Below are 15387 nucleotides of genomic sequence, written 5' to 3' on the forward strand. Positions count from 1 at the left end.
CAAAAAGGTTTTAAAAAATTACATCTAAAATATGACTGTCTATGTACAAACAGTGGTATGGCACAGTAATTTGTTTTTTAAAATTGTAAAACTCAGCTGGTTTTATCAGTATTAAAATGTTTTCGACTAACATCTCCTTTTATAGAAAATATTATAGTATTTATTAATTTAAAGACCACATTTTTTTGTTATTTAAATGAAATAGCCATAAAGTGCAAAACTTCTTAAATTAAGAAAAAATTAATACAGCATTTTTTAAAATATTTAGTTTTCAAGGACATTATACTTTTGAAATACCTGTATTTATTTACAGTCATTCACTCATGATTCAAAGCTTATTAAAATTATTTTCAATAATCTTTACTCTTTTTGGTAATTCCAGGGTGATTTAAAAGTCATAAAAACCTCAACTTTATGTATAAAGTGTCAGATGTAGATACATTTTTTTTTATAGATTGCATCAATATTTTTTTAGAAAGAAATACAAAACTGGACATTTCAGTTGTAGTTTATAGTGCTTGCATGAACACATGAACGTGTTTTAAAATGAAAATAAATATTTCTTATTAGAAAACTTCTCTAATGATACTTTAGTATACGAGTTGTGTAACAACAATTAATTGATTTATTTCATTAATTATGCCAAATATACTCTATCATCAACAGTTTATAAAGAACAAAAATTATAGAGAAAGTAAAAAATTAAAATTAACCTAAAATCAGATTGCAAGGGAAGAGGGATCTTAAAGGACTAAATAAAAAAATAATGATGAGAAAGATTTGAATATTACTTTAGTTTGACATATTTTGTGACTTGTGAAGATTTTGTATAATAACTTGATAAACAGATGTAATTGTGCTGTAAAAAAATTTGGATTCCTAGAAGAAATAAATTGATAAAATAATAAACCATATCGTTCAAAATTTTATGTGTTTGAATAAATCGATTTAATTTCTTTATAATGTAATTTATTAAGCCAAATATTTTTAAAAAAGCGTTATTTAAATTTTATATGCTTTTTTTTTAAACTTACAGGCAAAATCTCTTTTGTGAAATGTTTAACCTATTGCTCTAAACTAGTACAACAGACATAACCAAAATAACATGTGTTAGCATCATATTCAAAAGATATAAAAACAAAAACACGTTTCAAAAAACAATTTTGACCTGATAAATTGAAACATGTTGATTCTAATGCTTCCTAAATTTGATTCAGTTTAACAAGTGATTAATTTTTTTTTCTCAACAAAAGCAAACTTTATTTCTAATTTTTAATTTAGCTTTCAAGGAAAAGTCCCAATTTCTCCCTGTACAGCATGCACCAATGAAAAGTCTACATGAAATCTTGAGTAAACAATATATTTGCCACATAAGATAAGTTTAAAGAGGAGAGCTCAATTGTTTATCATGATTTGAAAATACACTACAACATTCGATTAAGACTAAACATTTGAAATCAGAAACTTTTCAGAATTTATTATGACAGATTTAGACACATTCACACCGAATTTTTCTTTAATTGGAGATGGAAATCAGTCTACTTAAGGTCTACTACTTTTTTCTAAAATGTAAGACTTTTTGATCACCCTGCATTTACTCAGATATTAATTCAAATTGCACTAAACATTTCATATGTCTATCATAAAGCTCTCCAACATTGTTGATAATCACAGTAAAATACCTAAACTCTGACTAGATGCGTGTACATGCTCATGCTCAAAATGCGAATTGTCATGATCTTTACAAAAATAGCATTGTAGAAAGATCTTTGGCACTTATGGCAACAGCACAGTGTACAGCTTAGTTGAAAATAGTTATCATAGTTAAAAGTAATTTTAACTTTTAGAGAATGCAAGATAGGTCAGGTGCCTACCATCAACCAGTCGTTGCTATTTTACAGTTGTAACACTGTCTTGTGCCTGTACTGTACTAGATGAAGTATTTGAAGTAGCTCTTTGATTTCGGAATACTGTATTTTGCAAAGTTCGCTTCCATCGGTCCATTGTATCGCGTAATTTTGACAACCACAAAGCCTATAAAATAAATTGAAAAATTAAATTATTTCTGGTACAATTTGTTAAATGTGAAATATTATAAACAGTTGCATAATTTTGCTCATATGCTTGAAAATTTGTAAAAAAATTGTACAAAGTCATAAGTAAAAATGCGGGAAAAGCAGAGGACACATAAGGACTACAAATTAGTTTATTTTAAATTTTCAGAAATAGTAGGCATAGGTATTTTCAGTAATATTTTATATTCAAAAAGAAAATAAGTTACACCAATAATTATGTTTTTCTTCTTTTGGGCAACTGCGAAATAATTTTGACACAAGAAAAATATAAGTATACTGGAGAAACATTAATTTTAAAGATCAGTAAAAGTATCTTGTAAATTATGTAAAAATAAAACAATGCTGTATAAATAAAAAGGTAATTATTTTAAATCATCAAATATTTTTTTGAAAAAAAAAAAAAAAAAAAAAAAAAAATAGAGCTTTTTTTTGCTGAATTTGGATGATAATATATGGACAATTAAAATAAAAATTATTTTTTAAAAATGAATTTCTAGAGGAACGATAGATGAAAAATAATTTTTTCCTGAATTTGGATGGCAAGATTTAGATGATTAACCTAAAAAAATAATTTATGTGAAAACCTGTATTAAATTAAAACCTGAACAGGAAAGAAATGCTTTTCACAAATATAAGAGAAAGAAAAAAAAAATTTGTTACTATTGTCTGGAAAAAAATATATTTTAAATTTATAACATACCCATTTTTTAGTTTCACCAGTTGTTGGATAACAAGATTTCACACATAATTAAAGAGAAAAAAAGCTAACATAATAAAAAAGGCAGAAGTAATAAAAGGACATTTTCACTAAATACACTTAGCAATTAAAAATAAATTTTTTTTCCATCAAAAATGTTTTGTTCTAAAAATATTTTCCACCCTTAATTTGGATGACAACATCTGAAAAATAGGTTAAACATATAGTAAAGAAATGATTTGAGAAGCTAACTGACTAATTAAGCTCCCTGTAATAAATCTGTCATAAAAATCAATTTATTTTAAATTATTCTTTAAATATTGTAACACAATTTATCAGTTAGCAAGCAATGCAATGGAAGTTAGCAATGGAAGACTGTTTATAATGACAATGGAATGTCAAAGACTGCTGTTCGTGAGGCAGAGTGAATGGCAAGGACATAATAGCGTAGCCAAATTTTTCAACAAAAAATAAGCACTTTTCAAACACTCAAATTTTTTTAAGCACTTAAAAAAATATCATAATTAGACAGGGTTGGCAAGTTTTTGACAATTGATGGTTTTATTTGATTGCCAGTGACGAGGATGATGGCACGTTACCAGTGATGAAATTACCAAGAGAAATAAAATTTTCTATCGCTATTAGAGAAAAAAAAATTTGACAATTTTTAGTTGGTTCCCGTACTCTGCTGAAATTTGAGAGATTTTTCTGTTTGATTCCAGAGGGCGGAAAATGATGCAGCACAGTTGCACATGAAGGGGGAAATACCCTTTCCACTGAATCCAGATCAGTATATATATACATGCGGACCTTCAAGTATTTCATCAAACATGTAAAACAAATGGTGTTTTCATACACTACGGACCAACGGCATGCCGAAATAGATTGGGTTTGAAATAATTGCGAAAGTGTTGAAAAGAACAATGTCTTTTTGTATAATTCGTGGTGGAAATCAACATGGTAAAGAAAAAAATATCGCATTTTGGAAAAGTGAAAATTAAGCACTTCTTAAAAAAGAAAATAAACACCTTTAAGCACTTTTTAAAAAATGCTATGCACCCGAAAAGAGATATATGAAAGATAAAAGATATTCATCTTAATAAATATTTCTTGAGTTTTACACCTGTGAATTATTCAATTGGTAAGTTTATTATGTGGCATTCCTGTTAAATGACCAGACACTTGAAAAATGGAGCTAGGTGCTGGACCACGGTTGGGTGGTGTGTATATAAGTTGGTAATATTTTAACTCTTAAAAACTTATGAGTTATAGCAGATTATTCATGGGATACAGCACTCGTCTCTCAATGAGGTAATCCAGGTTCAAATCCCAGCGTTGACTGGTTGATAAAAATTCAGCAGTGACTACATTGCTGACATGAAATATCCTCAGTGGTGGATAGACCATGGGTTAGAATCTCCTTGCTGTCAAGTTAAACTACGGGAGATTTTTGCGGATTTCTTTTCCATGTAACACAAATGCTGGTTAGTTTCATCAAAAAGTTCTCCACAGAGGCTAGTTTGTCCCAATGTACTGTGGGCCAGAAGACCATGATCTTTAGCCAAAAGTCAAAATTAAATTTTCAACTAAAATATGTGTAGGCAGTTTTAATATAGCCCAAATTAAGTATTCATAATCATTCCAAACATTTACTTTTTGGACCGACGAGAGTACAATGTAGTAATGAAAAATATGTAAATTTTTTTTTTTTAAATGTAACTTTTACATTTTTATTTTAGAAATATATATAGGAATTTCACCTTACTGTTACATTTTTATCAGAGTAATTAGTGTTAAATTATAGTACAATTTTTCAATTTATTGGATTAGTTAATGCTCTTGACAAACTATAGTTTATATCTTATCATTTGACATTTTTTAATGTTTGAATGACTTTCGAAAAAAGTTTCACGAGGTAATTAGATAAACTTTTTTTTGTCATCTTCTTTGATATTTCTTTTTTCGAAAAAACCTGTTCCCTTTTGCCCGTATTGCAAAGGTGGACTAAATATACCAAAAAACAAAAGTTATGTTTTTTTCTTCAAGTTTTCGCATTATTTTTTAATATTGCTTCGGAAATATAATTTGCTTTTCATTTCTAATACGAAATTAAGGAAATTATTATATTTTTATTGCTACATTTAAATATTCAAACGCACTATATTATTTTTTAAATTTTTGCTCGCTATATTTCAGCCGCCATTTTTTCTTTTTGTTGGTATTTTTCAAGTATTTCAAAATTTCAACTATGAATTCAATTTACCTGCACATAAAACCCCTCAAATTTTGAAACAAATTTTATCGAAATACTAATGTTGGCCACGAAACTTTGGATGCTGGCCCACTGTGCAATGCTTGATTCAGGAGTTGAACAATTGTAAGTCCTAAACTCAGAATTGGATTTTAAAAAAAATGACAAGAAAATTTAACCAGTAAATTTAGTAGATTTTTTTCAAAGGTATACCAAATGTAGAGTGACTAAATGCTTCCCAGAAATCTTTTTCAAAATAAGAAATTAAAATGCATTATTGTTTTAATATTTGTATATATCACATGCTAAAGTAATAATTTGTAACTGAACAAAGCTACAATCAGAATACATAACAATTTAAGAAAATCAATAGAAACTTTTAAAGTAAAATAAAATAAAGATTTACCACAAATAAAAGTGTAATGGAACAAAAACATTTGATTAATAGAAGAATCTAATTTTACCTTCGTCGTTTCATTTGGTGCTTGGAATGTATGAACTGTGACTATCTGTTGAAATCTATTCAAACATACCAGAACAAAAGCATTTTTTAAACTGTTAGCTGAAATAAATAACCCAACTTATTAAAAGAACATGGCCTTAATTAATAAGAATGCTAAAAAACAAGATATAAAATGAATGCAAGCAAGTTATTTAATTCAATAATCTACTAAAATTATAATCTGAAATAAATTAATTGATAATAATTAGTCGGATAATTAGATGTACAAAAAAAGACTATTATAAGAAGAAGGTTATACAAAAAAGAACAGTGAGCAAAGTGTCTCATACTAGTTTTAATCGTCATACTGGTAGCAACAATTTTCCAGCATGGCAGTGAATGCTGCAAATTCTTTTTCTTCCAAGTTTTTTTAAATTTTTTTTTTTGAAAAGCAAACAAACAAAAGGAGTAAAATTTTTGAGGTTCGTTTTTGAAAAATTTTTAAACTTGTTTTGAATAAAAATTAAAAAAAAAAAAACAACCTAAATTGATAGACTACTACAAAGAACAAAAAGCAATTGTTTTTGTTACTTGATTATAGGTTTAATTGTATAACGATTTATTCCATTTTTTAGCAAGATTGTAAAAAATTCAACTTAAATTTAAACATAAACTTTTTATGTATAATTTTTAATGACCTCATACTTGAAAAATTTGATACACGTACGTTGGAGTAAACTGAATTTTTACAATAATAATTTCTTTTCTGTTGCTACAAATTCGGATTTATGGAGATAATTCTGCAACCAGGATAGTCATTCATGAAATATATAATTTTCCAGTTATTATAAATTAATTCTTTAAAAAAAGTTATTTCTTGCTTAGAATAACTTACTATTTCAAATACAATGAAGTTTTACTATTAAAATTTTTTATTTAAAGACAATATTAAATAATGTCTATAAAAACATCAGAATCAAGAAAAAGAATCAAACAACAAAAACCTTTCAATGCTTTATTTTTATAAAATTACTGCACTGCTTCTTTAGATACTGTATAAGCCTATTTGAAAATGTGGTTTCCCCAAAGCAATATAACATAATTTAAGAGACAGGCTGAAAAATCAAAACAACTAACCTGTTCCATCTTGTGCATTCACATCATGTATGAAAAATCGATCTAATGATAGCGGTTGCTTATATACAATGTATTTACAGCCAGGTTCATGCACAGAAGGTGATTTATTACTGCATGTTGATGCCCAGTTTTCAGTAATAGATGATTTCTGAAATATAGAATACAAAAATGACAAACTACAACTATTTATGTCTAAAACAGAAATTCCAAATATGGATGTGGTTTCTACAGTAGAGTGCATAGTCATCTTTCATCCTTCAAGATTTTTGTAGTGGTTCCATTGAATTTCAGTTGCATACCTGCCAACATTGGAGAAATAAAATAACAGAGATTTTACTAACCGACCCAATTTTGGGTTCACGACTACTCGTGTTCAAATTAGTAGCCTTGTAATTTTGAACCAAATCTAGAAGAAAAGGGAACTCCTCCTGGGTCAAGTATTGGGAGAAATTTTCCTTTGTGGAGGACGACTTTTAAATGGAACTAACCCGCATTTGTGTTACATGGAGAGGGAAACCACGAGAACCTCCCACTGTTAGCCTGATGGCAAAGGGACTCTAACCCAGGATCCTTCTATCACCGAGGATATTTCATATCAGCACTGTGGTCGGTGCAAGCCGGGCGGAATGCGTATCGAACCTGGGTTTACCTCATTGGAAGACGAATGCTCTATCCCCTGAGCCATCATGGCTCGACTTAAACAATTAACACTCAACATACTTCAGAACTCATATTAGCACCATCTGTTGAGGAATAAGAGAAGTATTTTTGCTATCAGTTGATATTTTATCACCATTTTTTAAAAAAATTTCTTCAACAAATACGGAGAAATTTGAGAATATACAGGTAAACAGAAGATAGTCGTAAAATACAAGAGTCTTCATTAAAAAAACAGGAGATTTGGCAGCTATGCAGTTGTAAGGGATCAACTTGAAGGTTATAACTCAGAGCCATACCTGGGCAAACCATTATGCATTTTTTTAAAAACTTTTTGCAAGCAAAAAAAACCCCATGATGCCTTTTTGATTATAGTTGACTTGAAAAGGTAATGATACAGAAATATCCTAATGGAATCTACTCCATTACAAGTCAAATGAACTGACTTTTGATACGTTTAATCCCTACTTCACTCTTTTTAATTTGACTTCTAAAATGCAATCTCTTTCACATTTTTTTTTATAGGAATTCGAAAAATATGCATTAAGAATGTCATGTATTTTTTAAATCTAGGGGACTGGACTATACTTAATGGACCCATAACTTTCTTACATTTCTTTTTGCTATATTTTTAGGATTTTTTTTCATTGTGCCTACTTGCTACCAACACATCATGGTAGGTGAATATGCACTTATTATGTGAGGGTCTCTTTAATAAAAATTGCTACGGTATTATCAAAAAACTTGGCATGCTTCTCAGTCATAAATATTATGGCAGTTCAAGTTTATGGTTAGTACAAATCAAATTTTAGTGGTCGCAAACTAACAGATTACCAATAATTTTGAGATCTGCATATAAACACGTCAGAGTATATATCCACAATTGATCAAGAGTTTCAAAGTCTAGAAATTTCAAAACAATATTTATTTGCTAGTAGCAAAATGTTATCCTAAACAATATTTATTTGTTTTCCTAAACCAAAAAGCAAATATTAAGTATTGTTTGGGATATTGTTGAAATAATATAAAAAAACAAGTAAACATTAAAAAAATTTTTTCTAATGGTTTATCTTGTAAGCGTCAATTTTTGAAAAATATGCTTATATATTTTTTTTACCCCAATTTAACGTTTTCCTGCTTTGTGCATTTTTTAATCCTAGTCTGGAGAAAAAACGTAAATTTGGGGCTGCACTATATACAAGAATTCTAAAAATGTATATTTAAAGCAGTTGACAATGTACATAGTATTTTGTCAATTATTATTCACCTTTTTATGAAGTCCTTTTTTCCTTCTAGTTATTAGCAACATGTCATCAAAAAGTAAGACAAATGCTTCAGAAGGTTTACCACTATCTGAAAGAGAAGCAATTTTAAACTTACTGCATTAATTATTAGAATAAATGGGACAGCACATGAAGTCTAATACATTATAAAAAACATAAAGATTAAACCGAAAATGATTTAAATTTTTCTAAAATATAACAACAGAATGAAACTTTTTAATCCTATTATTTTATGCTTAACTGTTTCAGTGAGCTCAAGATATTAGGAATAACTCATTAGGAAGTAAAAAGGTCTATTGTCAAGGACTGGAGCCTGGGCATGATATATGATTGATTTCACAAGAGCCCAAGGGTGCTTGAAGCTTACTTACTTGAGACTATATAACTATTATCCAACAACTAGTAAGTAGTTGCTTCACTGCTAATCATTTTTACTTCATTTAATTTTATTATTAATATTCTTTAGTGTCACCCCATTTCTACATAATATAAAAGGTTGCTCCAGTCCTAAATATAATTAAATTTTCATACCAATATATTTTTATGTAACTCCTGCCAAGTTAGTAGAACTACCTAAGTATCAGTTCTACAAAAAAAAAACAAAAAAAAAAAAAAAAAAAAACCCAGCTTTTATTGGACAAGAGAATGCAACTAACCTAACAGTTGAAGAGCTCCTTCAAGAACAATTTGTCGCCTTGGGCTAACTATGAGTCTTTCACAAGGCTGTTTGGCTAAAGGTGTTTTGAGAAACTAAAAAGTATATACATTATATATATTTAAAGGTATATATTGTACAACTATTAAATTTAACAAAGAAACATTTACACTGAAACAAGGTTTTCAGGAAGCCATTAAATCAAAATAAAAAAATTTTACTTACATCAGGAATAAAAGCTTTAGGATCTAACTCATTGACAGAAGGCCAAACTATACTTCTCTGGATTTCAAGAAGTCGTTCAAAATTCTTCAACCATTTCATCTTGTCATCCAATTCCCCTAAAAATAAACAAAACAATAATAATAGTCTTCATCTTGTTTAAGGGTCTACAAATACCAGTCTCAATGATACATAAAAAATTACGGCTTGTTTACGCCATTATTTTAGCGAAATTCAAAACTTTTTTTATAACCTAAAAATCCGAAAAGTTCGAGACATTTTTTTTCTCCTTCTAAAGACACCATTTGACCAAAGCAATCTTAAAAATCTAATAACATGTAAAAATCTTATAACCTGACCTAAATCTTAATTCCTCAACTCAAATGACCACATTGTTTGTACTAAATTCTGTCATTCGATATGTTATATTTAATATATCATTCCCTTTTAGTCTTTCAAAAAGCTGCAAGCGAGTAGGTTTAGCAATGTTGCTTAATCTGTCTCATGCAGAGTTTTCAAACGAACATCTAAGCGCAGCTTTCACACGTCAAGAACTGGTTTTACTCCCCATAAGTTTCATAGGAAGAGAAAATACTTCATTTGTGTGGGATATAATAAATAAAACCTAATTATCCTTTCATGAACCTGACATCAATGTTATTATTAATTTTTCAGTTACGCCATATTTTTATTCAGAAATTATGTTGCAAAACACTTAAAAAATCCACAAACAGGTTTTTTAAAATAACTCTAATTAATGCATTTCTCTCGACATTTGGGGTACCTTAATTAAATTCCTCCACATTTTACCAATTGATTAAATTTCCTAATTTTTCCTCGTTACCTTGTGTAAAAGTAAAGTTGTTGAAAAAAAATTCAATGTGATGAAAACAAACATTTTTGAATGAATGAGAATAAGGTCTTACTGAGAGAATTTTCTTCAGCCTCAATAATATTAAGTATTTGCCTTTTTTCATCTCGGTTTTCAGTGCGCATCTCAATTTCTTTTAAAATTAATGGCACACGCATTACATGCTGAACTGGTGAAACCAGCAGATCTGTCAACTGCAGTTTTTTACACCTCACATCTCTGGAGCACCACTAAAAAAAAAAAAAAAACTAATTAAATGCAATAAATATAATACATTGTAGTAAATGAACAAAAACTACTTAAGTACAATAGCATGATAATTGGAAATGTCTTTATAAAGAAATAAGGAAAGCTTTCAAAAATAAAAAATCTGCAGGTAATTCATTCCAATGCCTTATGGTAGTAACCCAAATTATAATCTTATAATCACAGGTTTTTCTTTAGTTTAGTTTTAGTTTTTCTTTAGTTTCCCGGAAAATGAAAATTAATTCCTTAATTTCTTTTTAACTTTAAGACTTGAATATTTCTCATGCTAAATTTTTGTTTATCAATTCTAGTATTAGTGACTTTATCCAACTCAGAATTTAAAATTAAATGACAATCAATACATTTCTTGAGGGAAGAATCAGTTAATAACTAACAGTTTTAGAGTGATTGACAAGTTTTTTAATCAGTTAATCACATTTTCAATTCATAAATATGATTTCTATATTATTCTTCAAACCTGTAAGCATTCTTCAAAGCAGTAAGCGACTGCCACAAAAAGAACAAAACTTTTCTTTGTGCATATTTTTCAATTTCTTAAATAAAATATAAATCTTAAATTGCACAAACAAATTATGAGAGTACGAGATTTTCTCAATCCATATCATGATACTATGATTGACAATAAAGTAAGAAAAGAAGAAAATAAATATATGTAGCTTCAAATTCACAAGGGAAAAAATAATTATACCTTAATAAAAATTACGACCAAACTATTGTGCATGCAATGCATAAAATATTCCATTCTTAGGGAATTTAAAGTTCGGTCAGCGAGTACGTAGAATTAATTTAGCTATTATATTTGCAATTATTAAAAAAAGAGGATATTTAATTTTCTTCCTTAGATGGTATTAACATATTTTTGTAAAACACAGATTGTACATTTCATTAAATAAATATTAATTAAAAAATATTTTTGAATGAAAAGCAAAATAAAAAAAATATTTCATTATAAAATTTTCAACAAAAAAAAGTGGTAATAATTTATTTATAATAAGTTTACGAAGTAACTTTTGGCAGCTAAACTATTAGATTTAAAGAGAATACTATTAACTATATTAACCTAAAAAACACTGTTATTTTTATCAAAAATCAATAAGATAATTTATCATTCACTAATATTAGTTACTTAAATTTTAAATCAAGCGATAAACTGAGTTACAAATTTATTTTGCTATGAAATTTTTTCAGAAATGTTCACAATTTTAGGAAATTTTCTAAATTATATAAAGACTGGAAATGCTTTCGATTTAAGAATAAGATGAAAGGAAACAGAGAAAACATACAATCTAAAGAAAAATCAAATATATGGCAGTTATAAACATATTTCAATCAACTTCGTTAAATAAAATACATGAAGAGAAACAAACCTTCTCGAATTCATTAAACTCAACTTGCCTCCTCAAAGTTTCTAAGTAGTTAAGGGCATTTATATAATTTAATGTGTAACGATGATAAGCTTGAGTCAACGCATGAGCTTTGGAGCTCTATAAAAAAAAAAAAAAGTAACATTAGTAACATAAATAGCAATTAAAAAAACTATTCATCATTGAAATGCAAGAACAAGAAATGAAGTGAAATTAAGAAAAGTACACAGTAAACAAAAGCTTATGAATAACATGGTGTACAACCAAAATTTTCAATAGAAAATAAGCATTTTTTAAGCACTTAATATTTTTAAGCACTATCAAAAAATAATAAAATCTTTTTCCGATTCTTGAAAGTTATGAAATTACCAAAATGCTAAAACATTTTCAAAAACTCTACCCAATCATGATAAAATAACTAGTTTTTGACAAGGAACTTTATTCTTGATTTTATTAGCCACCATGAAAATATTTTATGTAAAATTTCAAATGTATTCAATAAAGTAACTTATTCAGTTTTTTAAATTAAAAATTACTTTTCAACTTTATTGAATTATGCAAAAAATAATTTTACTTCCTAATCACAATTAGTTAAACTTTAATTTAAAAAAGCTAACAGTTGTATTTTTCTTAGAATAAAGTAAAAGTTATTTATAAATGTATACTCAATGATATCATTTATATGACTAATATTATTGATCTTAAAATTAATATAATTTATCTCACAATGTCGGGCTCTTCTATCTTCTGTTATTCCTTTTCGAATCTACTGCAGGGTCATTTTTAGTTATAATGATATTTATTCTTTAATATAAATAACTAAGCCGTGATGACTCAGGAGATAGAGCATTCACCTTCCAATGAGGTAAACCGGGTTTGAATCTGACCGATATGAATTCTGAATCCGGCTTGCACCGACCACAGTGCTGACGTAAAATATCCTCAGTGGTAGACGGATCATGGGGAGGCAAACCGTGGGAGGTTTTCCTCGTCATGTGAAGCAAATGCAGGTTAATTTGATCAAAAAGTCCTCTACAAAGGCAAATTTTTCTCAATACTTGATCCAAGAGTTCCCTTGTCTTCTAGATCGGGTTCAAAATTACAAGCCTACGGAGTTGAACATTAGTAGTCGTAAACCCAAAAATTGGGTCGGCTGTTCAACGACTATAAAATGAATAAAAAATATATCTCAACTGCTTTCCCTCTTTTTTTTTGCTAGCTCAAAGAATACACAAAGTTGATGTGACGTCGGCATACATGTCAAAAAGGTAGAACTGGGAGAGAAAATTGCATGAAAGATGTTTGTAAGAATAAGCTGATTCTTGACTTTAAAAAATTTAATGTAAAAGTCCTTTTTATTTATAAAATACTCACCGTCCAAGTTGTTTCCCAGTGATGAAGGAGTAATGTGAGTTTGGGTAGCTGGTATTTAGGCTAAAAGCTATTTAAAATCCTTTGTAAAGATTGTTTCATTTGAATGTTTTCAAATAAATTGATCTTGGTATTTTCTAGCGAGATAGCTGTTTTCTTTTTTCCTCTAACATGTTACAAGATACAACAAAGAAATGATCACAGCATAAACACAAGCTTACAACAAATAAGATTTTGAAACAAAATTAGCAGGAAAAATAATTTCATTAATCGTAATTTCCGACAAATGCATATATCACTCATGAATAATAAAAAATCACCTTTTGGAATAGTTTAACAAGGACTTCAGTGGTATCTATTTCATCACCAGACATTTTCTGTAGAATTAAGCTCAAAAACTCTTTGCAGAATGCATAAGTGACCTAACAAAATTTAAAAATCAGATTATTCAGATAAAAAATAAATTATTCAGATAATTTTACGGCAACAAATTACACAAATTCAAAAATTTTCATCAGGCTTTATTTACTATTCTAAATACTAACTCAAAACAACGTATGTTGGGTTATTAATTTAAAGTGGATAGTATTTAATGAAGTTACATTTGTGCAAACAGTTAATCAATAGATAAGGTTTTTTTATGTTTTTGTGCAAAATCCATTTTATTTTATTTAAATAAATGACTTTTGTGAAACAAAAAGCAATATCGGCATAGAAAAAGAGTTAGAAGTCCAAATATCTTATAATAGATATGGCATCAAATTTACATACATATCAATGCTGCTTTGATAGCCTATAAGTCTCCCAGTTCACAAAACTTTACTTATTGCTTTATTAAATTGAAAAATAAAAAATGGAAAAAAGCAAGCTTGTTTACATCAAAGAACACTTAAGAATAACATTGAAGAATACCTACTACCTAAGAAATTGTAATCTTTGAGAGCACATACATTATGTCGGAAACATTCATATTCTTATAAATGTATATCATGCTGAAAATTAAAATTAGCAGACGAGCATACCAAGTGATATTTCCTAATCTTCAAAAAATGTTACAGTCAGATCCAAGTGTTTTATATAAAATACTGTCAAGGTCTTTAAATAAGGTAATTTTCTAAGGTAAGTAAGGAAACATTCATATTCTTATAAATGTATATCATGCTGAAAATTAAAATTAGCAGACGAGCATATCAAGTGATATTTCCTAATCTTCAAAAAATGTTACAGTCAGATCCAAGTGTTTTATATAAAATACTGTCAAGTCTTTAAATAAGGTAATTTTCAACTGAAAATATATTTTCTAACAATCTTCCTTTTGTCTTTATACATTCAAAAACTGATTTTCACAAGATTTAGTAAATTGTCACATGACATGTTTTTCTATAAAACTCTAATTAGTATAAAACTTAAAATTCTACTAAGTTTAAAAGGTGTCAATCGATCCCATTTTAATATTTCTTTAATACATGTGAAATCTGCCTTAATATAATGAGGATAATTACATAATTATTTTGTAAGCCAATGTAAGGTTCTTAAGGTATTTCCAAAAAAAAAAAGGCATGCAGTTTTTAATCATTTTATTAAAATAATTAATTATTTGTAATTTTTTACTAAGCCTTGGTCCCTGTGGCAGAATTTTTTCGATTTTTCTGTGACAATTCTCTCGAGTACTAAACTTTGTGAGAGACATTTTTAATAGTAGCAAATATATGTCACTAATTTAAAGTAACAGAGCGTTTTCAGTTTACAGAAAAAAGCCTTCATGTATTGAATCGAACAGTATATAATTTATTTAATTATAAATGTTAGAATTTTGTTTTAATATACATATTCTAATATATTGGCGATATTCTCCTGCTCTAAAGAATATTTGCATAGTTAACATTTTTGAAAATTTTTGGGATTTGGAAATTACTTTTTTATCAATCTGAAATTAGAGCTAAAGCCAGTCATTGCAGAATTTCTTTATTCTCAAAGGAAAGTGGAAAAAAAAAAAAATCAGGAGCGTTTCTTTCATCTCCTATATGCGAGGAAGCATTTTTTGAAACAATTCTGCAATAAGGAAAAAAAAAAGTTCTGCAGGAAAGAAAATTCT

General features: G+C 28.0%; 1 protein-coding gene across 1 annotated transcript in view; it reads right to left on the reverse strand.

The window, feature by feature from the left end:
• Positions 1-366: 366 nt before the first annotated feature.
• Positions 367-15387, reverse strand: part of LOC107437838 (uncharacterized) — a 341669-nt gene continuing 326648 nt past the window's right edge. Inside the window, exons 16-24 of the mRNA XM_016049967.4 lie at positions 13613-13714; positions 11925-12041; positions 10346-10520; positions 9423-9538; positions 9199-9292; positions 8527-8612; positions 6603-6750; positions 5488-5585; positions 367-2034 (exon numbers count right to left, since the gene is read on the reverse strand). Of these exons, the coding sequence (XP_015905453.2) occupies positions 1891-2034; positions 5488-5585; positions 6603-6750; positions 8527-8612; positions 9199-9292; positions 9423-9538; positions 10346-10520; positions 11925-12041; positions 13613-13714 (1080 nt within the window). The 3' untranslated portion in view covers positions 367-1890. The remainder of the gene's footprint in view (positions 2035-5487; positions 5586-6602; positions 6751-8526; positions 8613-9198; positions 9293-9422; positions 9539-10345; positions 10521-11924; positions 12042-13612; positions 13715-15387) is intronic.

Source organism: Parasteatoda tepidariorum, chromosome 1 (assembly GCF_982258835.1).
Source record: "Parasteatoda tepidariorum strain Cologne lab strain chromosome 1, Ptep-v5.0, whole genome shotgun sequence".
Lineage (NCBI taxonomy): Eukaryota > Metazoa > Arthropoda > Arachnida > Araneae > Theridiidae > Parasteatoda > Parasteatoda tepidariorum.